At 37.4% G+C, this 27,703-nt stretch overlaps 2 protein-coding genes across 2 annotated transcripts; both read left to right on the plus strand.

Moving 5' to 3' along the window:
- The first annotated feature begins 1,548 nt into the window (after positions 1–1,548).
- On the plus strand, positions 1,549–17,419 carry acvr1c (activin A receptor type 1C). Its single transcript, XM_023401234.2, has 9 exons — positions 1,549–1,804; positions 7,128–7,358; positions 10,763–11,005; positions 11,264–11,494; positions 11,576–11,743; positions 12,299–12,455; positions 12,805–12,929; positions 13,232–13,362; positions 14,844–17,419. Exons 1-9 carry the CDS (start codon positions 1,735–1,737, stop codon positions 14,967–14,969), a joined length of 1,482 nt encoding a protein of 493 aa, XP_023257002.1. The 5' UTR covers positions 1,549–1,734; the 3' UTR covers positions 14,970–17,419.
- Positions 17,420–18,910: 1,491 nt separating this feature from the next.
- Positions 18,911–22,385, plus strand: cytip (cytohesin 1 interacting protein). Its single transcript, XM_023401212.2, has 8 exons — positions 18,911–19,160; positions 19,516–19,565; positions 19,731–19,785; positions 19,958–20,060; positions 20,300–20,393; positions 20,500–20,566; positions 20,783–20,849; positions 21,077–22,385. The coding sequence occupies exons 1-8, from the start codon at positions 18,993–18,995 to the stop codon at positions 21,550–21,552; spliced, it is 1,080 nt and encodes a 359-aa protein (XP_023256980.1). The 5' UTR covers positions 18,911–18,992; the 3' UTR covers positions 21,553–22,385.
- Positions 22,386–27,703: the final 5,318 nt, after the last annotated feature.

Raw genomic sequence — 27,703 nt, forward strand, 5'->3', positions numbered from 1 at the left:
TTGCAGAAAGGCTCCTATGTAACTAATAACTTATTATGATTGAGTTGATAAATAAGAACAAGAAGATACTGATACTGACTATTTTAACTGTTTAAAGTGACATTTAAGAACTTTCCATTCACTGTCTGTACAAGTTTTTAATGTTGTTTTTCCTACCTTCAGCCTGATATTCATCTATTCATAGTCCCTGGATGAAGACTGGTAATATACTACAACATTGGGTGCCATTTTAACAGTGATGACGAGCAGAAATTACATAATTAGTGGTGATTTCTGAACCAATAACAGAACATGGATTCAGTAGTTATTATTGATGACTTGTTCCCTGTTGTTTCCAAATCTGTGCTGTTGGTACAGAACGTGTAGTCTGCCTTGATTTTGCTGTGAATGCATGGAAAATTACATTTTGTGCTTCTGTAGTCTTTGGGATTAAGCTCAGTTCACTCCTTCACTCTCCCTGGTGACACTGGCACCTGTTGTTGCTATGGAGCCTGAGCAGCAAAAACACGACTTGGTCCCACATGGCCTGCTGTAAATCACATATTGCATACAGGTAAATGTACGGCAGACCCATTCAGTCATCAATACCTGAAAGTGTTTACTCTTTGCTTGGGGTAAATGTTAGCAGTGATATATGTCTTGCCTGGTTTCTCCCATTTTGTGTGCTTGAGTGCTGCTCACATCCAGGGAGAGGAATTGCAATAGCCACATGGGTGCAAGATAGGCTGCTTAGGGTTGGATTACCAAACAGGCAAAGCAAAGAACTGCCAGTCCCTTAGGAGACACATAGTTGTTAATTGGTCTGTGGTAATTTAATTAAATTAAAATTTGTCAGAGAACTTGCACCTCTCAAGTTCAATATCAACAAAAGTATAAAACTGTATTATTACCCAATGTTATGGTCCTGTCTGGTCAAAATCTAGATTTTTCATTATTTTAGTTTATTTTGTGCTCACATGGGTACATGCATAACTTTTCTGTGTAGTCAGATTATCATAGTCTTAAATTGCACATAAAAATCAGGGCTAGGTATTTAAGGATAGGAGCACTAGTTAGTCTATAATAAAGCTGCTTTATAATCTGGATGCCCCAAACAGGTTAATCTGGCCATTTCTACCATTCCCTGGAAACCACGTCACCATAGACCATTTATTGGCCCACTAGTGTGGAATATTCATATTTCCTTTGGAACAGTGTGTGTATGTGTCTGCTTTGCTCAATACAGAGTTTGATGAGACTGTTATAGCCTACATTATTTGTTAATGATGTAGTCTGTCGTTTTGAGTCCTTCTAAAGACTCTGGATTACTTTCGCATATTCAGCGTACTCTGAACAATTTGTCCTGGTTTCCTTTCACAGCAAGCACTTAGTAAATAAGTGAGAACTGACACCTCCGTGAACAGGTCATTTCCATATTCAATCAGCAGACAGGAGGTGGTGTTTCACTGGACCTGCAGCACTTAAATGGATGTGCAACACACTTTCTTTCTGGCTCTCATTCACATGTCTTTATCAGCGGTCTGCAGCGCTAATCCTCTTAAACTCCTAGTCAACAGAGGCGGAGCAAACCTCTCGTTGCGTTTTACAGTTTCCTCCCCGCTCATTTACTGTGAGAGGCTTCTGTGGCGGGGTGGATGGCCGACGGACTTCACCGCAATGTGTGATGTTGTGTTTACTGTAGAGTAGCTGCGTGGAAACGGTGCTTTGGAGAAGGGTGCAGATGCGGCACTTGCCATGACTTGTCCCGGGAAGCAGAGCTTTCAAGCGGCGTTGATCTTCCTGTCTGTCGCCCAGCTGACTGCAGGTACAGTAGCTCGGTTTGCATTGTATCAATCAAATGCATTCATTTGGCAAATGACACTGTGTCAAGGTTTTATGAGTTATTAAACTGCTGACAGTATACAGTCATGGCTAAATAGTTTATTCAATTGACTTTTGAATGCTGTTTTCAGGAAACATGAGTGAATTGAGTTTATTTAACTTAACTGAACGACAAATAATTTCATACTAATCAAAGTTAAATCACAAGCACCAAAAGTACAGAATAATAAAGATGTATTAAGTACATATAGTTTATTTCTCATTAGGGTCATTTCCTGTTGGTGTTAAAGCTCTGAATTCAAAGACCAGTTACCAGTTATATAAAAGAAATAGTTACCCCCCAACAAACAGCCTGTTTTCTTAGCAAATAAAAAAGAGTGCTTTGTAGAAAAGGAAACCTGCGAGTTAAACAGTCTTTTCAAAAAATTTGTAGAATATTGTCAGTTTTATTCTTCATTGCCATTTCAAAGTCACTACTCATGCTGTAAGATCATGGTGAGACTATGATGTTATTGTTTTTGGTAAAATTTAAAATGTACTAGTTTCATAGAGCAGGATTGCTTTCATTTTGTGTGGACTCTTACCTGTTTGTATAACAAGGATTAACATTGTTTTTTTTTAATAATAATAAAAAAATAATTTAATTTGCTTAACTAAATTCATACTAGAGTTGAAACAATTAGTTGATTAGTCAGTCCACCAAAATTAATCTGTAGCTATTTTTGATAATTAATTACTAATTTCAGTCATTTTCCGAGAAAAAATAGCAGACTCTCCTCTAGTTGAAGCCGTTCTAATGTGAGGATTTGCTGCTTTTCCTTTCCATATATTATAGTAAACTGAATACTTTTGGATTTTGGACTGTTGGTCCAAAACAAGCAATTTGAAGATATCACATTGGGCTTTTTTGATTTTCATGTTTCACCATTTTCTGACATTTTGTAGACCAGACAGTTAATAGTAAAGATTATCAGCAGATCAATCAATAATGAAAATAATCGGCTGTTTGCAACACAAACACCTCCTATACATATTGAGTCAAAAAAAAAAAACTAGCAGCTAGAATGGAAGAAGTATCTCAGGAAAGATGTCAACACCATGCACCTACTGCTGTTGTCACCTGGTTTGTTCTGGTGTGCCCTGTTGAAGACAGCAGTGTTTGCAGTGCACTAACCTTTTCCCTTTGTTTTTGGATGCTAATAGTTCAGGCTTTGAATAAGTCATTAACACTAACTTGAAAAAAGTGAAACACGCAAGGTGTGTGGGAGCTGTTTCAGCCTATTTCCAATGGGGCAAGCAGGTAGTTGGGTTAATTTTAGAAGAGTCAAAACTTTGGCAGGCTCTTTCTGTCAACAGACATTCTTGTTTTCTACAGAGTAATAATTGAAGTGCACTTATTGGACACTTTATTTTGTTAAATATAACTGAACACACAAATTCAGCTGTACGGTTCTTCTCAGAGATGCACTCATTCCAGGTTGTATAATGCTTTACCCCTCATATTGCTCCCTTTGTAATTATAATGCATAAGTGGTACTTTTCATAACAGTCGATTTTTGCTGAAGACTTCTTTGGTTAAATGGTTTTGCAAGTGTACAAGCCTCAGTTATTGCATGTGATTAATTACTTAATGGATCGTTAAAAGTAGTTGATAGGCAGATTTAAGCAATAGATACAAATGTACAGTTGCTATTTCTTGCATCGAGTTATGCAATACTTTATAGGCAAACTCTGCTTCTCCACTTATGCCCGTTTTCTTCTCCTGTCAAAAATCCCTTCCATGTTGGCAATGTTGTGAATGTTGGTTCTAGGAATCTGCATGCCTCAGGGTCTGACTTTGATACTTTTTTTTGAGTCAATTTGGTCCAATTTCATTACCAGACATCACACACTGAGTCAAGTAAGGCCTCCTCTGTCCTTTTAGCATTGTACTTCCCCCCTCAAAGATTACCTCAGCACAAATGGCTCATGCCTACTTTACTGAGCATCTCAGAGAAGGAAGTCAGTTCTGACTGCCTCAATATTCTCAGTGACTCATACTTGGTTGTATTTTTACGTTCAGGAGTACATGCACTTTGTTTCTTTAGGAAATGACTCATATCAATTGGAGGACTAGGATTTAGGGGAGCTGCGGGTAGAGGTTCTTGGGAAATAATCGAAAACATGTGAACACGTTTCCAACTTGTGTGGAAATATGTAAAGTGTTTCTCCATCTACTTCAGATTCACCATCTCTGACACATATTGTCCAGGGTAACTGCTCCCCCTACAAAACCATGTCCACAGTGCAGAGTTTATAACACCTTCAAGGACAAACAGCTCCAAGCACAGCGATTTCAAGACATATTTTATTTGTTGTACCTCAAAACTCCAATTCCATGAAAAATTTTCTCCACATTTGAACTGTGTTGTAAGACCTCACGTGCATTCATGTAACTTTCATCGATTTCTGGTTGTCTTTACATCGTTTGTTTTGTTCATTGTGGCTCTTTCACTATGTCAAACTATACAGAGATAAAGAAATTCACTGTCACTCCACACTAATCACTTACTGAGCTACAGTATTTTCAAACTTTATTTAATAATCATTGTCCTTGATAAAATTGTTGCCAGGCAACTCTCAGATATGTTATAAAAGAAAAGCATTTTTGGCGTATTCCGGTCAGGTTCTCCCTGACCTGAAATCCGAATCTTTCGTTGGCTCTTTATTTTGTCAAGAGGTCAGCATCACTGCTGGAAGAGCTTTACAAAGCCCTTTACTATTTTTTTTCTACAGTAGCTCTAAATCACTCCGATTAAAAGACAGACGATGATCGGTTTATCCTGCTAAAATGTTCTGTACACCACACCGCTACACCTAGGTGACATGTTGCTTCATTCCAATGAACATGGGCACTGTTGTTTGTTTCTCTCAATCCTGTGCCATCTTGGTGCTGTAAACTCTCACTGGTGCAACAAATGTGTATTAATCTATCTATATAGATATGTCTATACTATATAATATATTTGTGACCCATTTTCAAACATTAGATCTTCAGTTATCACAAATGCACTTAGGCCTGAGTTCCATGAGGTCAGCTTGAATTTATTGTCATTATCTCCATAAATAATACTCAGTATAAAGTGGCACAAAATCAAAGTCCTTCAGTGCTCCATTATAGACAATAAACAAACAAAGGGTAGGAAAGTTAGATAGTATTGAATATTTTTCAATGGATTTGTTGAGAACATTGCTAGCCTTTTCTTTTGAACCATCTATCACTCCATGTGGCTGGTATTTCAAATGTTTTGTGAGTGTAAAATTAATATGAATCATTTGTTAATCATTATTGTTTGTTTTATCATTCAGTCCCTTTGTTATAATTGTGTGCTTTAAGAACGAACTCTGTACCTACAATAGGAGTATAGAAATGTGGGTAACTGAAGAAAGTGAAAACATTATGCAAAAGTATTCCAGATTTTCTGTGTTGAGGCTTTGTTTCCCTGGAAACTGTAACCGGACCTATGTTCATCCTGATAGGTTATATTAGTGACTGTCCAGCTAGTGGACAGTTTATGGCTTCTTTCCAGTTGATTCATATTTTTATTAGGGTTAGGGTTTTATTAGTATTTTTTCTCCCATTGTATACAATATATTTTCTAATCCTCAATCTATCAGTGTTCTGTGTGCTTACTGTAGTCAGAGTTTTCTAATACAGCAATTTTCAGTGACAGTTTCTCTTCATATTTGTTAGTTTAGTTTTGTTGTGGTGTGCCTCAAGGATCAATTCTTGGCCCCATCATGTTCTCTTTTGATATAGTTAACTTTGTATTAATTTGCTACATGGATGACTTATAGCTATATCTTTCATTTAAACTGTATGACAATGGCAACCTGTCCTCCTTACTGATTTGTTTAGCAGTTCTCAAGGCCTAGACATCTTTACATCTCATTTAAAACTCAACAAAAAAGAGAAACTCTTTCACTGGCTGAATCCATGCATCGGGTATGAAAATCTATTTCAAAGCCCAGTTACAAAAGTAAGAGTCACTGATCACAGCATGAATTTTGACCACAATCTCAAGAAAGTTTCTTAATTTTTCTTCCAGTTGCGCAATGTATAGTTTAATTTCTGTTCTTATCTGCCAAAATCTGAAAAAGATTTATTAATGTTTTTCTTCTTTGTTGGAAAGAGTATTGCAATACATTAGATTGCTCCACTTCCACTCCAAAAATGCCACTGCTAGACTTTTAACAGGTTGAAATCAAACAGTGCTTGTGGCTTTTGAGTTCAAAAATTAATTTGACATGTTTTTACACTTTATTTCGTAATGTTATTGTTAGCATCATCTTCATTATTATTATTTAATCCCTATTTAATTAAAGTGCCATGTAACATGCCCTTGACATATATAATACTTACTACTTAATACTTTTATTTACTTTCAAGACAGTCACTACTCATGAGGACTTGTTGGAAGTTGGCTGAATGGGTTTCACATTCAGTGCCACCCAATACAAAATAAGTCAAATCAATTCTTTATTTCTATAGCACATAGAAACACAGCTAGAATGAACCTGTGTAAAGAGGTGCTTGGTGAAAGACAAAATATCCTGACAAAAAATACTTTGTTGGGTCTTAATATCTTAGTTACAATGAGACCGACTTGGCATGCAAACCCCTAACTACACATAGGACATACAGTTCAGACAGCAGCCACCAGTTTTTACTGGAATGTAAATAAACTGACAGACACCCATTAAGATTTACTAAACAGTATGAGAATATATTCATTAAAAATTTATAAACAAACACATTTATCTAAATCTAAATAATCTAATTTAACAACTATATTATATGATGTGTTTATGAATACTGTAGAGACCTTTACTTATATATTATTATAGGTTAAAAACTGGGGCTACCTTAAAAATATTTTGATTAAATAATGTACAATATTCACAGTTATTTCCAGGTTTTTCCAGTGAGCCAGGCGGTGCAGCTTTTCTTATCAATCACTCACAGTGTTATCAAACAAAGCATGACAGCAGCTCCAAGTAGAACACAAGATTATCTGGGTGTTAAAGTAAGAGGCATTACATCGGTTCCTCCGCCTCCATCCATTTAAGAGTGTAGACCTCCTTACCTAACAGGAGCCTCCTGCTTCTGAAGAGTTAAAGACCACTAACAATGACAATCTGTGAATGAAAGTGTTTCTCTAATATCCCCTTTCTTTGCAATTTCTCAAAGCAATGGATTGACTCCCAGAATGTGTGTGTGAAGAAAATTGTTATCTAGCCATCTTGAGTGATTCAATGTGTTTCAGGTCTGAAGTGTGTGTGCCAGCTGTGCACCAACCACACCTGTGAGACCAGTGTAGACGGTGCCTGCTGGAACTCTGTGATGTTGATTGACGGGAAGGAGGAGACGGTAAAATCCTGTCTGTCGCCTTCTGAAATGAAGGGCCAGGTCTTCTGCTACAGCTCCCGCAATGTCTCCAAGAGGAACTGCTGCTTCACTGACTTCTGCAACAACGAGACTCTGCACCTATACCCAGGTACTGCTGAAATTATCATTATTATTTTATTTCAATACAATATGGGTTTAATAAATTGTGGTGCTTCTGAATTGATTATCTTGTTTCTATCTCTCGTTGAACATGGATTCATCTGTTCAGACCGTCAGTTAATGTCACACTGCTCAGTAGTTACTGCATTCAGTCGACAGCAGCACCAGCTCAATCCCAAGTGTGGGATTTCCCACTCATTCTGGCCCCGGCTAGACGAGGCGGATGCTGATCCTACTAGATCCTGTGACATAACAAATCTGGCAGAGGCTATGGGACGGCGGTTAGTGATCCTCCCCCTCCCTCCCCTGATTTATAAATAAATACTTTGTCAGGCATGTAGTCCGACCGCAAGTTAAAAGCCTCTCATGGGTCTGCTGGGTGGAAGTTGGCCTTAAAGCAGAGGCAGATTACTTTACACCTGTGGATATACGACTCAGTGGAAAGTGCTGGGAGGTCAGGGTCACACTCACCATGTGGGCTCATGAATATTTGCTGTGTTAATGTAATATATATATATTTTTTTATGTTTATTTGTATATTTACTTTCACTTCATGGTAATTAAATACTTTATAGCCTCATGTAAATTGGATAATTTATAAAGAATGTAAATTGGATTTGTTGAAGTTGCATTCATTACTTTTTTAGCCAACTTGGAGCTGCACCTAATAATAAGCTGAAAATACACACAGTTATCATGTAAAAGTAATATGATTAAGTAATATGATATGATAAGCATCTGTTTTGATCTCGACTACCTCCACCATGTTCCAATATATTCACCAGCTAGCAGCTTACTTTGTCTGTCTGCTGTTTGGGGCTATAGGAAGGTAGACTACAGTGGATATATCAGAGCTTTTTGCTGAAAACAGCTCCCTGCTGCTGCTGGAAATGTGGTTGATGAGAGTCAAGTTGTAAAAGCAAAAGACAAATAGTCTGTCAACTTGAACAAAGTCATTTGACCATTGTTTGTATGAATGTTTTGACTAATGCAGCTTAATAAAAACATAAAAATGAACATCAGTATAGTGCAGAGAGGCTTCTGAGTGGCCTGGTTTAAATTGTGATTCCATTTGACATTTGACATTAAACACTGTGCGAATTTGTAAAACATTGTTTTACATTTATATTTATTTCAGTGCTTGCAAACACACAAATGTTTTTTTTCCCCAATCCATTTAATTGCTCATTTTCTCACTGATTTTAAAATTGCACTAAGCAACTAGATTGACTTGTTTATCAGAATTGTTGCAGATTAATTATCTGTCGATTGACTAATCAATTAGTCGACTAATTTTGTCAGATTTTCACACAGACTTTAGAATAGAATAAATAGTAAATGCAAAAAATACAAAACACATCTATTTACCTGGGGAGCCCCAGTTGATTGCAAATGACTAAAAACAGATACAATACACTGATCTTCTTAGAACGCTGCTCTTAGACAACAACAGCCTAGGTTCCTCTTCCTGCATTTCAAATATTCGAAAATATTTACTCTTGGTCATAGTATGAAATAATACTACTAATAATTAGTCCATTCTTAATTTTTGACACCAAATAAAACAAAAATGTAAGTGTTTTTCCTCCACTTATTTATTTGTGTAAAATAAATTTGAGTTAGATGGAACTGTGTCTGGTCACTTTCAAAAAATGTGGAGGTTGTATAGGAGATTTAAAGTGAGAAGTGCTGCGGACTGTTGATGAGACAGGTCGGGGCAACAGCCTGAGGCTGTGATGGTGTCGACTGTGAATGAGGACACTACAATCAATCTGTTCCACTGCTCTGCTAAATATCAGTACGTGAGCTCATGCGGTGTGTTATTTATTTTTCATACATAAAAACTTCATGTTCATCAGTGCTGTGACCTCTGCAGGCCTAAACGGTAGAGTGTATTTGCAGTTATAAGCTGAGTTTATAGTAGGTAGTGGTTTGTGGTTTTGTGTAGCTGTATTAACAGATTTGTTAAGTTTATTGTCCTTTAACACCATGACAGGGATGAATTCTGTCTTCTTCTATTATTTCTGTTCCAATCATTTATTTAGATGTTACTGCTGAGATTACACCCTTGTCCCATACACAGTCACCAAAAGGCAAAAAAAAAAAAAAAAAAAAAAGTTACAGTTTATAGAAGGTCTTTTGCCATTAGGCCAGAGGACAGTAAGGTCTTGTTTTTCACCATATCTGCTGAGGTCCAGCTGGATATGTATTTAGGTAAAAGGCTAAAGATGTCTTAGGAAACTGTGGTTTAGTTCATGATGGGTTGCTCTGCACATTGGGTCATCTGCAGATGTTGCATGTTTGTGGCTCCTGCTGAGGACATTTCATACTTTGGGGATTTGAGAAGATGAAAAGGCCAAGAAATATAGAACCACAGGGTTTTTCAAGTCTGTATTGTAACAATACTCACATGTGTACGCTGAGAGAGTCAATAGTTCCTGTAATTAGTTAATATGAAACTACAGCAAGTTGGCCGAATCAAGTGGATATCTCCCAAAGTTAGTCTTTTTAGTGCAAAATTGTTTGTATTTCCCAAACCTATCATTTAGTTGTAGTGCTATGCTAAGGTGCTATTACATTATTCCCTGTGAACACTTTTGTCATCATATCTGTGAATCTGATATTATCACAGTGCCCACCAGCTCTGCTATTTTTGTTTGTGTTGAGATCTTCCTTGTCCACCCACAGACAGAATGAAGGTCATGGATAGAAATGCCAGGTTACATTGTTTTGCCAAACCCACAGTTTATTACAAAGCCTCACAGGGCACCTGCGTTTGATAAGTGTATGCCATCTATTTAAGTAAAGAGTGTTGTTGCAAGAAAAAAATGCATTTTTAATTTGGATTTTTGGAGAAGAGTTTATTGGCACCACGTTTCTGTATCTCTTTTGATTCATGACATTTATGGGCAGTGATTAAAATTTCTGGCACTCTGGAAAAAAGAAAAGTTATGTCTGCCACAGTTTTTTGGCAGACATAACTTTGCATCTGCCAAATGTACAATTTCTATTTCTCTAAATCTTAAGACATAGCCAACTGGCTATGTCTTAACTTTTGCTGAGTCCGTGTTAAGGTCAGAAAAGTGTTATACAGTAAATCAGACAAGGCCGTCAGCATATTTCAGAACTCGTAAAACACCAATAATAATAATAATATATTCATCACTTGAGTGGCTGACTTCCATCCACTCTCTGTTGTACACAAAACACTTAATGCCATTATCGACAACGGCCAGCAGAGGGTGCAACAGTCATAGGGAGCTCAGTGATAAAAAAAACATAATCACAAATTCTCTCTCCATTCTACTGATTAATTTCAGGGAACATGTACGTTAATAATACTGGATTTGAAAGATTTACATTATCTTGTTGCATATGTATGTATGTTATCAGAGAGGCCTTTGGAAGAACCCGGCTGGAGCAGGCTGCAGCTCGCTGTGGTGATCTTGGTGCCGTCCTGCCTCCTGTGCATGGGGATCCTTCTAGGGGTGTGCGTTGTGCAGGGCCACCACTGTGCCTACAGCCGAGCTCACAAGCAAGACCCAGAGGAGCCTCTAGATGACCAGATGCTCATGTCACCTGACAAATGTCTCAAAGATCTGATCTATGACATGAGCACCTCAGGCTCTGGATCAGGTGAGAGAAAAAACACCCGTTGTCTTAACTGACACGAGGGCACAGGCTGTGATCATGTCCTGTTTGAGTCATTCTCGGCAAGTGAAGCAAGTCAAAATGTAATGATTACATATGAATATAAGAAACTCTTCAGGATTTCTTAATGACTTTTAACTATAGCATTCCAGCATTCCTTCCAGATGTGATCTACTGAGACAAAAAATCTTCTCTGCTGCGCATAGTCTTTGCCGGTTGAATTATTTTCTGTGTATATTGCAGGGCTGCCACTGCTGGTCCAGAGGACCATAGCTCGGACCATTGTCCTGCAGGAGACCATTGGGAAAGGTCGATTTGGTGAGGTGTGGCGGGGCAAGTGGCGAGGAGAGGATGTGGCGGTGAAGATTTTCTCCTCCAGGGACGAGAGGTCCTGGTTCCGTGAAGCAGAGATTTATCAGACTATCATGCTCAGGCATGAGAACATCCTGGGATTCATTGCTGCTGACAACAAAGGTGTTTGAATATCAGGGTGTATAATGAGCTCTTTAGCTATAGACATTGTGTGACATGTGTATTATTTGCTGTGTGCTGCAGATAATGGCTCGTGGACTCAGCTCTGGTTGGTGTCAGAGTACCATGAGCACGGCTCCCTGTATGACTACCTGAACAGGTACACAGTTTCGATGGAAGGCATGATCGTCCTGGCTTTGTCAATATCCAGTGGGCTGGCACATCTCCACATGGAGATCATTGGCACGCAGGGTAAGGCTGCAGTTAGTAAATAAAGAACATGAAGGACAATGACCTCATATCAGAGAATTCAAAGGATTATGACACTTATGTGAGCAGTAAAGCCACAAAATACTAAAATATCATTGGACTTGAAAAATTATCATAACCCAGATTCATACTCTAATAGTCTATCTTTTCCGATCTATCTTGATTTATCTGACCAACAGTCCAACACTCAGTTCACTTTGATCTAAACCAGAGGAAAGCAGCTTTGGAGAAGTTTCAATCAGCCAATAATTAGCATTTTGTTCTTAAAACTGATTGATCATACATTTTCAGTCAGTCAATGGGCTAACAATTGAGTAATAAACTTGGCACTAGTGTATCTGCACAGTAAAGCCTATAGCAATTCAGCTGTTCATTTATATTAATTTTGACTGATGGTTGAGCTGTTGATCCATTAAACTGGAACTTGATCCAACTGCAAAAGTTTCCTCCTTATCATCCATCTTTGAAAGCTCCAAAATATTTGTCTTAATATAAACCTATATTTTTTAGGCTAATTCGATACCTTCTTGATTCTAGGGAAGCCTGCCATTGCTCACAGAGACCTAAAGTCTAAAAATGTCCTGGTGAAGAAGAATGGTACAGCAGTCATTGCAGATTTGGGTTTGGCCGTGAAACACAACTCCAGCACCAATACCATAGACATACCGGCCAACCACAGAGTGGGAACCAAGAGGTTGGATATACTGTACATCACAAGGCAACACACAATGAACACACACGAAATGGAAACATGAAATCAAAGTTTGAAGTGACTTCAACCTGGTCCAGTTTATTTGATTTGCCATGACTTCTCTGAAGTCAACATGCTCTAAAAACAAATGTAATTCAACATGATAAATTCAGCTGTTTTTTCTGCAGCTGCTCTAAATTTTATGATGATACCATGTCCTGCAGCTCTGAATTCAGGAAACAGGAGATAAAGATTTATAAGAAACCTACACACTTTAATCAATTAAGGAAATCAAAGGGGTACTTGACTTTTTTTTTGTTACATTAGACCTTAATTATTTTGTCCTCTGCAGGTACATGGCCCCAGAAATCCTGGATGAGACAATCAATATGAACAGCTTTGAGTCATTCAAGCGGGCGGATATCTACTCGCTAGGCCTGGTGTTCTGGGAACTGGCTCGAAGATGCTCTGTTAGGGGTACCTTAAATGACACCCACACATGTACACTCCCACTTGTTTATTGATATTTATATGAATATCCCATGGATAAGTACTCAGGGAAACTGCACTTTGGCGCTAATAGTACATATGATACACACACAAATGTCATGCTCCCAATAACAGTTAGTCGTTATGGGCTATGTCAGTTTGTCCCTTGTACACACTAATTGAAGGTAGTTTATGTCCTCGTGTTTTTTCACACACTGCACATCCTCAGTCTTGCATGTGAAGAAAAGCATAATTATAAAGAAAATCATCATTTGTTGTTATTTGAACAGGACTTCATGAAGATTTCCAGCTGCCTTATTACGACCTGGTGCCTTCAGATCCTTCCATCGAGGACATGAGGAAGGTGGTGTGTGATCAGAAACTCAGACCCAGCATTCCCAACCAATGGCAGAGCTGTGAGGTGAGATGGGAAAATCTATCTGATCTATCATCAGATCGATAGATAAATAAGATAAGATATAATTCATCACTAGTGTGTGTATGAAACTGTAATGGTGAGATACAAAACAGAATTAACAAGCCCAATGCTTAAGGGATAATTGTGGTTTCTTACCACACAAGGTCTACAGTAAATGTATGAAAGAATTTTTAATCCACAAACCGAATGAGTACACTGAGTCATCATTTCCACTGAATGATTCAGTAGCTTTTAACATCTGAGCTTTCTTTAATGCTGACTGAAGATCTGCTGCACAGCATGATACTTCCCAGTTCGAAGCTTACTTGTAAGTAGGACAACCACAAAAGCCGAAGAAACAATCACAATGCTGTAAGTGTGATACAGAAAGGTGGTTTCAGAGATTTTCAGAATGATGAACAGCTTTTCTGTCGGTCTAGTTTGTGCTGAACTTAACAAAACAGACTGAATTAAAACAAAAAAAGCATAGAAATAAATGATTGACACAGTCAGAATTTTCGAACTGAAGTGCTGATGAGCGGTGATTCATAAATTCCTTACTTCCATTTTGAAGCTGTGGCCATCCTTTCTGTCAGTTATGATGAGTTATGATGAGTTATGCACTCACTGAAGTAACTTCTGAGAACTGAGAAAGGTGAGCAGGGCAAGAAATGCCAGTGGTCAGGACACAGTTTAGACTGAACCACTTTATTTGGAGGTAAAACCCAAAAGTGAGCACCCTGGAAATCTAGGTAATAATCTCTCATTGCACAGGAAAAGTTTGCGCAGTGGCTGACAGTACAACTACATGAAATGGCCTCAGTATGCTACAAACCAAGTGCTCGTCAGCTGGTTGAACACTGGTGGTTAGGAGGATCTGCGTTTGACAATTGTTCTAACTTTTGGAAACTGAGATTTAGAGAATCATTGCCAGTTATGCCTTTGCGTCAAGTGCGGCTGTTCAGAACAGAACCCTTCATACATACTAGTTCATCTGAAGCAGACTGAACCCTTAAGTAAGGTAGATCAAAGACAAACCAGGATGTCTGGGTTATAATTTTATTAATTAATTCATCTATTTTTTGCCTTCCTAGTAAGTTTGACTAACCAGCAATTCATTTGATGAGTCTAATGTTATTATTAAAGAAAGGATTGCTGGACAAAACTACAGAAATAAGTTGTATCAAACCACACATTTCCTCAATAGCTTAGGTAAATTTGGGAGGAAATACATCAAATATACACAAAGTCATATGAGCACAGGGTGGATGACACACCTGACACTTTTTCTTAGCTTCACCCCTCTCTTGTTATTTTGATATATTATTCCAAAAAGGTTGATCACTCTAATGCTAACATACTGTATAACCGCCGCTCTTATTATTTATGTTATTCAAGGTAAGAAGCTGACACGTGTTGTCTGAATGAAGTGTTACTGTATTTTGACTCTTGTGTTAATGAACACTGTCATGCTGATTCTTCAGGCTATGCGTGTGATGGGCAAACTGATGAGAGAGTGCTGGTACGCCAACTCCGCTGCACGACTCACCGCTCTACGGGTCAAGAAGACTGTCTCTCAGCTGTCAGTCATCAAGGATGTCAAGGAATAGTTGGATTTGTTGCCCCCCTCCTGCAGATCAGCACTGGTGCCGGCACCGGTGCAACAAGAGGAACTGGGAGTAAACAGGGAGAAGCTGTCCTCTCTAACTGCCTGAGGCTGCCCTCTTCAGGACACAACCACACTGTTCACTCGCAGAGAGGCTCGTCAGGCTGTTGTTGTTGGTGCCAAAGTATTGTAGGAGGCGTCTGTGGCTGCTTTGCACACAGACACCTGGTTGACCAATTTGAACCAAACAGCTAAACTTTAGGTAGGAAGAGCCATATGAAATAAGAATATGTTTAATGTGTATACATATTGTTTTTGCTACCTCACACATTTAAGTGTCCAAAGCTTGAAATTGCACATTGTGATGTTTTTGTGCCATATCTTATATCGTAGCAAACACGGTATTGCTGGGTAGGTAGCGTGCTAACTGACAATCAAAGGGTACTGGATAAAAAAATTTAAAAAAAGCCCTAACTGGTGCTGAATGGTTTTAAATGACACACATACAGTTATACCAGTAAGCTCCAGAGCTGATGCTCCACACTTAACAGGATTTCAGCAGTGCATTTACAAGTGGAAGAGAACCTTTAGCTCAATATATCAGAGGGTTTTTTTTTTTTTTTTTAAACTGTGATCTAATTCTTATTATTGATTGTTAGCCATTGAGCGTGGCTCTATAGACCAGAAGATGAATTCTAATGCCCAGACTTTTCATCTAGTGCCACCAGATAGGCACTAGATAAAGAGAGCACAGAAAAGGGTCATCGAGTACAGCTTAAACTCATGAAAGCTGAGCCTGACAAGTTTTGATTTACAAAACAACTTGAACCTTTTCTGGCACCACCCTCAGGCTAAACCCTTGTTTTTGATTGACTAGCAGGAAGGATCTATGGATTGCAAGGGTAGCTCTCCATTTTTAACAGTGTCATGGGGCAACGAGCGCTATAAGCATGTACGTATTGTTCTCAATATAAAGAGAAGTAAAACTAGGAACTCCTACTACAGATTTTGCACATTTAAATCTTTCAGTTGCTGCCATCTTAAAGCTGAATGCTAGTATTTGGATGAACAGAAGCTCAGTCATGAATGTGAAAATGTATGTTTTGGTTTCTCAAACATATTTATTCACACTGGAAACATCACTTCGAATTATGATTATTATTTTATTATTATGATGATTCAAACAACCCCATTCACACTTCAGAAATTCAGACAAACGACTAACTTAATTTCAGTATTGTTAACATCGGCTGAAGGTATTTGTAGTTTCTTTTAATAGAGTAAAGTAACAAATAATTTAGTTATCAGTTTTCCCAGCAAATTTTCCATAGTACCACATAATGACGATCTATAAAGATAAAATCATAAAACAAGAAAATAATGACAATGCACAAAATAGACACAAATGCTTATGTTATCAGCAGAAGTAGTCCAATATCATGCTGTGTTAATAGTGTACATTAGCACTGGTGGTAGATCACTTTGAGACATTTCACCGCGAGAGCAAAGTTTTGGCAATGGGGGCACTCTAGGGTCACTAATGCCACTGTCAGACGTGGCCTGTAAAGCCTTGTCATAACAGGCTTAGTGGAAGTGCACACGGGTAAATCTGCATGCCGCGTGTACTTGTATGCACTCACGTGTGCAGGCGTGTCTGTGTGTGCACGTGTCTGTGTGTGTGTATGTGTGTTTCATATCATGTGAAACGATCCTTCATTTAAATGTATGAATCTGATTGATTATTGTAGTGTTTGTGAAACTGTGAAACTGGTGCTGTGGATAAAAAAAAGAACTTTCCATGTTCCCCGTACACCATGGCTTTAAATTCATGTCTAGCTCTACAGCCTCAGTTAAGGTTCATATTTTTTAGTTGCTAAGGCAAGTTTCATATTTCCATATAGCTGCTTAGTATCAGTGTTGACACATACGACAATATGTAAGTATTTTCCTGTCATGAAGGTATCAGAATTACTGGGTGATACTGTATGTAGCATCAGCAGTATTGCATCTTGAAAATAAGCTATGTACAGTAGCCTGTTGCTATCTTGGTGAATATCAGTTCATGTGAAAGTTTGTATTATTTTCTTTCTGTGAGATGATTAGTCATGGAATTATTCGACTGTGTTGCAAAGAGTAGGAAGTATTAAAAATGCAGTATTTAAGCGTCTAGCTCTGCCCCCCCCCCACTGAAAATACCTGTAATGTAAATTTGTTTTTATCTGAAGTTCAGTCCATGCTGAGCCAAGCTTACAGTATGTGTCGTCCATTGTGTCAAATCTGCTTCTGTAAGAATCAGACAGGTGACACAGAGAAGAACTGATAGCTAAAAGACTTTATCAGTCATTCCAAAGAGGAGTGACCACCATGTGCAATTTCTGACTGGTGTCTTTTTTATATGTATTGTAAATGACATAGCTAAATATTAATAAATGTGACACTGCTTTCGTAAAATAAGGCCTACTTTTGATTTCTCATTTAGATGCATACATTTGATATATGTAAATACTTTCTGTGTTGTTGCTCTCACTATTTATTCTGTGCAGAAATAAGTGAGTTCAGCTGCTGTTGTGCACATTACTGTATGTAGGGCAGAACTTCCCTGAGCAGCTTATCTGACACAGGTCCTTTTTATCTTCCCCATTACACTTCTACCTTAACTGACATGACTCATCTGTGCTCGCTGCTCTATTTTACGTATACTGTTTATGAAGTGGAGTTGTCCGTTAGACAGAGGAAATAAGACGCTAATGCTGGGGCCATCAGCGCTACACAGATGAGTCATTCCCTTAAGATTGTGCTGTATGTTGCTTTAACAGATTTTACTGCTGCTGCCTGTCACCTAAGGTCACGTAGTTTCACTTACAGGAAGGTTATTGCGCTCTCTTGAGAACCTTCCTATAGCAACAGCACCAAGCAAAGAATCTGGTTACCTAAAAGTGACATAATTATTATAGTTTTTTTTTGTAAACCATTTTAGTCATTGCACATTCTGTTTAAGCCAATGTTTCACATATGACAAAAGCAATGATGAGAGATCATCAAAGTGGGTTTTTTTCTGTTGTCCTCCTTCCTCAGAGTGCATGAGCTGCTATCACTGACTTTTCTGTGCATAAAGTAACAAATATGTGGATTGGGATTTGTAAATGTGTGTGAAATGCCTTGGTCGGTTAGGACAACGGCTCTGCTGAGGGTGAGTGGGACAGAGGGGACAGCTGTGAGGCATTCATATGTACAGTGCTGAGACTCAGTAAATTTTCTCAGATTTTTGGGTCACCAAAGAAATGCTGCTTTTGTGCATGGTGAAAGATGATATTCTTTTCCTGTAGATTTCACATTGTAACTTTTGAAGGCATGGGTGTGTTAGTGAGAGAGGGTTTGTGCGCTGTGGTTCAGTTTTCTTTGACCCATCCGCCATTGTCCTCCCTGACTGCTGGCCTGTGTGTGTGATTTTTCTTTTGATCCGACCATGTCTGATGCCTTCAGCCCAATGACCCATGCTGTCTGTGAGGGGAGCGTGACACTGGCCCCGGGCTAAATCAACCTTTTGTCTGTCTTCATAAGACAAGTCTCCCTGCTTGGCAGAGCACAGGACTCAGGATCAGACTGAAGCTTATCCCACTGAGAAACTGAGAGTGAGACAGGCTGGAAGCAGGTGCTGGTGGAGGTATGAGGTGGCAGTTTCTCATGCATTGCTGATTTCTGACAGACCATAAATCAAATTGCTAAGACTGCAAAAAGGGAAAGGGACTGTTTGAAGGGGAATTGTGCAGCTTAAACATTCTCCCTCCTTTTCTTTTCAAAACAGCAGACCAACCCTTCTCAAGAAAAAGAACAAAGAGTTAAAAGAGGTGAACAGGAAAGTGGGTTTGTTAGGCTGTGATCTGCAAATTCAGGTTCCACCTTAATCACATGATGTGGATTTCCGCTTTGACACATTTTACTTTTGGCTGCACAGCAGGGCAGGGCCACACAGTCACTGAAGAGCTGCTGCAGCAGGACATTATGCTGCTTTGAGGACTACTCTACCATGCAATCCACCATGAATTTCAATGGACTTCAATGCCAGGGCATCCAAGAAAATTACATTCTAGATAATACTCACAGGAAGAAAAGTTCTCTATTTTCCCGGCGCTCACTGAGGGGGAGCAGTGATCGCCACCGGCAGAACACAAGCTCTCTGCCGAGAGTGTGCAAGGTAAGACAGTAACTCAAGTGTAAGATATGATTAGAATAAACCGTATATAGTGTAAATAGTTACACCTCTGCAATTTAAGTCAAATACCATAAAACACTTACATAACAGAAAGCTTAGAGCTAGATTTTTCTCATAGAATATTATTTTATAATGAGAAGCAGTTTACTGATTTACCACAAACTGTGCAGAAAAAATACAGCAACTTGCTGCAACTGGCCAAAAGCCTTTTAACAATTTTAATCTTCTGAGTTATGTAACACTATAGGATCAACATGTTCTCACATTGAACCACATATTTAAAACTTAATTCCATTTTATTGTTTTAAAGAGGAACTCTGCATTTCTCCTTTTGCAGCCCAAACTAACCCACTCCAACTCACTGGTTGATTACTCTGACCCACAAAGGTAAATCTGTCAAATCTGATGTGCAATTTCTCATTTAGCTTTACTACATGTAAAAGACTATATATAGCATTTTGCTTTTTTGCAATAGATTTTTTTTAATTGAAAGGAATAATATACATAGACAGAATGTATTTATTTGATGTCTTTTTCTTCTCTTTTGCACAGGACCACAATTGTACTGGAAAAGCAAGACAATGAAACATTTGGTTTCGAAATTCAGGTAAGCCTCAAAACATTTTTATAAACATTAAGATGGATTAAGATGATTTTCTGTCATGTTTTTTAAGCTTTAATTTTAGAATAATTTTAATGTGTTTAAAAACTGTTTAAGCTTTTTTTGTAGAAAAGTATTGTTTTGCCACTTTTTGTGACCAAATTGTCTTTTGTTGCAGACCTATGGCCTGCAGCAGAGGAACAGCTCTGCTGTGGAGATGTGCACATTTGTGAGTAAAGTGCAGGACGACAGTGCAGCTGAGAATGCTGGCCTGACCGCAGGTGAACCACGCACATCCTCCCGACCCTATATGTGTGCTACACAGGCTTTCATACACGTACAAACGCACCAGACCCTATCGCACCTTTCTGTTGTACATAGATTGACAGATATATCTCTTGACACACATGTAAACTGTTCTAGCCGCCCACCCACAAAAACACAGACACAAATGCAATGCAAAGCAATCTTATCTTCTCGTTATTGATCATTTCCTTTTTTGCATCATCATTTATTGTAGGGGATGTTATCATCACAATCAACGGGGTGAGCATCGAAGGATCATCTCATCAGCACATACTTGATTTGATAAGAGAATCAACCAACAGTCTAAAGTGAGTGATCTGCTGGCACAACAAAGCACAACAGCATATAAAGAAATAACAATAGTATTATAGCAGTGTTTGCTGGTGTGTAATGTCTGATATTCTGTGATTCCAGGATGGAGACTGTGTGTGGGAATGTAGTGAAGCAGATAGAGCTGGAGAAGAGGATGAATGCGCTTAAGGTGTGTCTCTCTTAACCCTGCCCATGTTTGCTGTTCACATACTGCAACCTATGAGCAAAACTGCGACACTATACTGAATTACAGGATGACCTACTGCTATATCTCAGCCTGACATATTGTATTTGTAGGTGAATGTTGTGAATGCATCAGCTGAAAAAAAAAAATCTACTGACAGTATAACAGTGTAACATTGTGTTTTTTTTTCCGCCAATACAGCAATCACTACGAGAGAAACTGGTGGAGCTGCAAGCGCTCACATTACAGGAAAAACGCCTGATGCGAGGTGAGTGTCTGCTCAGCTGTCAGACCACAGCACTTCCTTTCTCACAGCCATTGTCGTCTCTCTAAAGCCAAACTGCCAATGCTGTGAATTCAAGTGTAAACTCCAGATAAGTTAGATGAAGGAGTTCCCCTGAGAAATAAACATACAGTAGAAGCTACTGACGAACTTCCTGTTTCAAACATCTTGACTTCCAGGAGCTTTTACTAACAGGGACTTTATGATTTCAGGTAACTTGAACGACAGCACCTTCCACCTCTCCATGGACTCCTCTTTGAGCTCCCCCACAAGCCGACACTTTGGCCGGCGTTTTTCCAGTGACAGTAGCTACAGGAGTGTGATGACAGATGACAGTGACCAGGCCAGTGTGTTTGGGGATCTGTGCTCACCCGGCCCCTGCAGCACAACAAGCACCACAGACGACAGCTGCTTCTTCCCCAGAGATTTTCCCTCACAGGACAGCTCCAGGAGGTTTTCTTCGAGCTCAAGCCCTCATCACCAGCCCCTCAGCCGCTCCAGCAGCTCCAGTTTTGCCGGCAGCAGCAGCTCCCTCTCTCCTTCCTGGGAGGAAACAAGGATCTCCTCCTTGTTTGGTACCCTGCCCAGGAAAGGCAGGCGAGTCAGTGTTCGCAAACACATACTCAAGTTAATTCCTGGACTCCAACGATCAGTTGAAGAGGAGGAGATGGGAACAAACACTCAGTGACTTGCTGTTCACATGCTCCTTGTCTCTACTTCATGCTGAGGATAGACAAGGGTTTTCATGCTCTGAGACTCTGAAGTGTTTACACACACTTAAAGGTTGGGTTAACCCTTTACCTATTTGCTTTAATGGAGACACAGGGAAAGGCGGACATTGTTGCACTTGACATTTGTCAATGTAAAAGTCTACCCAAAAAGGTCCTAAGCCTTTAAGGTTAGCTTGGCTCACTGTTTGGCACAAAAGCATTATAAAAATGTAAGATATTCTTCCTTTGAGAAATTGTTTGAATGAATGTATGCATCAAATTGTAATGTATAAAAGATGAAATTATATATCCTACTAACTTGAATAAAAAACAGATTTTTTTTCTTGTGCCACAATCAAAGAGTGTGATAAGCATTAATCAGAACAGCTTGAAATGCAGTGGCTGTATTCATGTAGCACCTTGAATTTTGAAATTAGACTATTGTGACTTGAAATACATGAGAGTCACTCTCACATTTAAAGAGCACATCTGTCACGTTTCTCAAGAGTTTTGCTCTACAAAACTCTACACCCTGTTGGTGTCTGCTCTGCTCAAAACAGGATGTGGCTACATGAGTACTACTTACCTGTTTTCATTTCTAAAATAATTTTCAGACTTTGCACGACTTACTTTCGGTGTCAGCGAACACTGAAACTGCTTCTTGTAAATTCTTAATGTATTGAAATTTGTATGTTTCACTTTGGCGTGGAAAGAAAATGCAACTTATTAGATTGTGTGTTTTTGACTCATGCTTTTACTTCTGTATGCAAAAAGCTTTTTCAAAAATAATATACTTGTGAAGTTTTATAAACCCACCAGTGTTTTTCTGTTAGATACCAGGTAATAACTTACACTCATTTTAAAGACACATTTTCAGCAGGAAAGGTGTGACTTATTAGACTTATTAGGTGAGCTCCATTAAAGGTGATGCAGGTTATACACACAGTTTACTCATAAATAGACACCAATGGTATTGTGTGGAAAGTGCAACAGATTTCAAATAGAAGTTCTAAAACTCTAAAACACCACACATTTCCTGTAATAAGTCAGACTTTTCTGGTTTCCTGCTGCTGCTGAGAAAGACAAAAGAGAGCGTGAGAGAGAGCTACTGAGGCATCATTGCATTATGATATATTGAACTGCTTTCTTGAACTTGATTATTTATTCACAAAAAATTATGATGCACTTTATTTTGAAGCAATAAAACCAAGAAAAACATAATTTAAAAATGTATCATGAAAATGAAATGATTGAATGATGATGAAGGGTTTAAAAATGCCTCTTTTAAAAAAGATTAGTTACAAAAACAAGTTGTGCTGCCTGCAAAAAGAAATATCAACAACCTTTGAGTAAAAGTATAGAAGTATTTACAACAAAATGCCCTCGAAGGATCAAAAGAACAAGTGCTAGTTCTGCAGTAAAATGTCTCCTAACTGATATATTATTATACAGACGGATGCATCAATGTGTGTGCAGCATTGTACAAGTGTAGTTGGTTGGTTGGTTGGTTGGTAGTTGCACCTGGTTTTAATTACTTTATATCAAGGGTGTAGATTTGCATATGGACAGTAGGGACATGTCCCTACCAATATTTTTGGGAAGAACGAATTGTCCCCATGAATATTTGAGTGAGCTTGTTCGCACTATGTTTGGAGTGAAGTCATATTAGATCATTCGAATGTGCCCTCGAAGAGGCTATCTGAAGGCTCACATAATGTGAGAACATCACACTGATAGATAGATAGATATATAGATAGATAGATAGATACTTTATTTAGCTAACGTCACCAGAAAAATGTCAACTGAAGTTATTTAACAATGTTAGCTTGTGTTAACAAGCAAGTTAACCCTGGCTTCTGTCTTCTGTAGGCTAGCAATCAGGTTGCTAGAAGGAGTAAACATAAAATTATGGATATATCAGAGTATGAGTTGAATTTTTGGTCAAAAAATCCCATGAAAATGTCATCATGAATACTAGGATTTTTATGCTTTGCTATGATTCTTTTATGCCTTACTGGACTATGTCTTTTTTATGGGATGGCATGGTGCCTTTCTGTGTGGAGTTTGATAGATATATTTAAATAATATATAATATATATATAGAGGATAATAAAAATAATATAAATAAATATATATAAGAATATTATATATATTATATATATATTAATATATAAGATATTAATAAATAAACAATAATAATTAAATGAGTCTTCTTCCTTTGGGTGAGTTGTTATATGATAGCAGTGGGAACAAAGGATCTCCTGAACCTCTCTGTTCTGCAGCGCAGTGAGATGACACGTTTGCTGCTGTAGCTGCTTCTCTGTCCTGCCAGAATGTTGTGGAGAGGATGGTTGGTATTGTTCAAGATGGACTTATGCGTTATATTTATATGTTCTCCCTCTGCCTGAGTGGGTCCTCTCCAGTTTCTATGATGTTTTTATGCCTTTCTATACTATTCATTTTTATGCCTTACTATACTATCCCATTTAGGTGCCTTGCCATACTATGACTTTTTTATGCTTTACTATAGTATGACTTTGTTATGCCTGACTATATTATGACATTTTATGCCTTCCTATACTATGGCTTTATGACTTATTGTTGTATGACATTTTTATGTCATACTATACTATGTTGTTTTTATCCCTTATTGTACTATGACTTTTTATGACTTACTATGTTATGAGTTATTTTTGCCTTACTATACCAAGACTTTTTCATGCGTTACTATACTATGTGTCACAGTTCTGCTCCATTGTTCACCTGAGCTCCCGGTACTTTTCCACTCACCCCTTCTCTGCTCCACTGTACCTGCCAGCCACACCCATCTTATCAGCCAACTCAGCTCACCTGTGTGCCACTCATCAAGCTAGTATATAAGCCCCTCCAGTTCATTTACTCTTTGCCAGATTGTTCTTCGCCTTCTCTGCAAGACTTTCCAGCATTCTTCACTGGACTGTATTCCTGTTGTTGACTTCATTTGTCTCAGACCTGCCAGCTCCGTCTACATCCTGGTAAACCCACCTGTCTTCTGTCCCTGACTATGTCTCCAGCCTGCCCCCCAACGGTACGGTTGCCTGGAACTGAACTGTACTTTCTGACCTGCTTTGCTGTGTGTTTACTATGTTTAGCAATAAAACCCTTTGAGAACTGAGCCAGTCTGTCTGTGTGCTGCAATTGGGTCCTACGGCTACCTGTTACACCATTATTTTTTATGACTCACTATACTATGATGTTTTACTGACTTACTATACTATGACTTTCTCTATGCCTGACTGTACTATGACTTTTTCATGCCTTAATATATTATGACATTTTTATGCGATACTATACTATGACTTTCAATGCCATACTATACTAAGATGTTTTTTATGCGTTACTATACTATGACATTGTCTACCTTACTATAATATGACATTTTTATGCCTCAATATAGTATGACATTTTTATGCCTTACTATATTGTGGTATTTTCTTTATGACTTACTATACTATGACTTTTTATACCATACTATCCTATGGCGTTTTTATTCCTTGCTGTACTATGACTTTTTTGTGCCTCAATATACTATGACTTTTTATGCCATACTATACTGGGAGGTTTTTATGCCTTACTATAATAAGACTTTTTATGACTTACTATACTATGACCTTTTTTTTTGCCTTACTATACTATGACTTTATAACTTACTATAATATGACTTTCTTTATGCCATACTACAGTATAGTATGATTATTTCATACCTTACTATACTATAGCCTTTTTATGCCTTACTAAACTATGACTATATTATAACTTTATGCATCAATATACTATGACGTTTTTATGCCTTACTATACTATGACGTTTATATGCCTTACTATACAGTGACTTTTGTTCACATTTTTATGCCTTACTATACTATGATGTCTTTTTGGCATTTTTGCAATTCTATACTATGTCGTTTTTATGCCTTACTATACTATGACGTTTTTATGACATTTAATGCCTCATTACACTATGACGTTTTTATGACTTACTATTCTATGATGTTTTTTGAGGTTTCCATGCCTTACTATACTATAATGTTTTTTGATGTTTTTTTTTGCCTTGCTATACTGTGACATTTTTATGACATTTTATCCCTTATTATACTACGACGTTATGACTTACTTTTGTATGATGGTTTTATGCCATACTATACTTTAGCCTTTTTATATATATTTCTATACTATGACATTTTTATGACATTTGATGCCTTATTATACTATGATTTTTTTATGCCTTACTCTACTATGACGTTTGATGCATGTTTTTATGCATCACTAAACTATGACGTTTTTATGCCTTACTATACCTTGATGTTGTTTGATGTTTTTTTGCCTTGCTAAACTGTGACATTTTTATAATACTTTGGGCCTTATTATACAATGACCTTTTTATGCCTTACTTTACTATGATGTTTTTTGACGTTTTCATGCTTAACTATACTATGATGTTTTTTTTTGCCTTCCTATACTATGACTTTACAACTTACTATAATATGACTTTCTATATGCCATACTACAGTACAGTATGACTTTTTCATACCTTACTATACTATAATGTTTTTATGCCTTACTATACTATGACTTTTTTATGACATTTTATGCCATACTATACTATGATGTTTTTATGACATTTAATGCCTCATTATACTATGACGTTTTTATGACTTACTATAATATGTTTTTTGAGGTTTCCATGCCTTCTATACTATGACTTTTTTATGACATTTTATGCCATACTATACTATGATTTTTTTATGACATTTAATGCCTCATTATACTATGACGTTTTTATGACTTACTATACTATGATGTTTTTTGAGGTTTCCATGCCTTACTATACTATGACTTTTTTATGACATTTTATGCCATACTATACTATGATTTTTTTATGCCTTACTATACAATGATGTTTTTATGACATTTTATGCCTTATCATACTATGACGTTATGACTTACTTTTGTATGATGGTTTTATGCTATACTATACTATAGCGTTTTTACTACTTATACTGTACTATCATGTTTTTATGCCTTACTATTGTATGATGTTTTTTGAGGTTTCCATGCCTTACTATACTATGATGTTTATTGACGTTTTTTGCCTTGCTATACTATGACACTTTATGATATTTTATGCCTTATTATACAATGACGTTTTTATGACATTTAATGCCTCATTTTACTATGACGTTTTTATGACTTACTATTCTATGATGTTTTTTGAGGTTTCCATGCCTTACTATACTATGATGTTTATTGACGTTTTTTGCCTTGCTACATTATGACATTTTTATGATATTTTATGCCTTATTATACAATGACGTTTTTATGCCTTACTACACTATGACTTTTTTATGACATTTTATGCCATACTATACTATGATGTTTTTATGACATTTAATGCCTCATTATACTATGACGTTTTTATGACTTACTATACGATGATGTTTTTTGATGTTTTTTGCCATACTATATGATGACTTTATGACTTACTTTTGTATGATAGTTTCATGCCATACTAAACTATAGCGTTTTTATGCCTTACTACACTATGGCGTTTTTTTTTACTTACTATACTATGACTATGTTATAACTTTATGCCGCAATATACTATGGCATTTTTATGATATTTTATGCCATACTATACAATGACCTTTTTTGGCACTTTTTTGCCATACTATACTATGACGTTTTTATGACATTTAATGCCTCATTATACTATGACGTTTTTATGACATTTAATGCCTCATTATACTATGACGTTTTTATGCCTTATTGTTGTATGATGTTTTTTGAGTTTTCCATGCCTTAATTTACTTTGATATTTTTTTATGTTTTTATGCCTTACTTTACTATGATGTTTTTTGACGTTTTCATGCTTAACTATACTATGATGTTTTTTTTTGCCTTCCTATACTATGACTTTATAACTTACTATAATATGACTTTCTCTATGCCATACTACAGTACAGTATGACTTTTTCATACCTTACTATACTATAATGTTTTTATGCCTTACTATACTATGACTTTTTTATGACATTTTATGCCATACTATACTATGATGTTTTTATGACGTTTTTATGCCTTACTATACTAT

This window comes from Seriola lalandi, unplaced genomic scaffold (genome assembly GCF_002814215.2).
Source record: "Seriola lalandi dorsalis isolate HSWRI2012SDOR001 ecotype SW California unplaced genomic scaffold, Sedor1 jcf7180002053538, whole genome shotgun sequence".
Taxonomy (NCBI): Eukaryota; Metazoa; Chordata; class Actinopteri; order Carangiformes; family Carangidae; genus Seriola; species Seriola lalandi.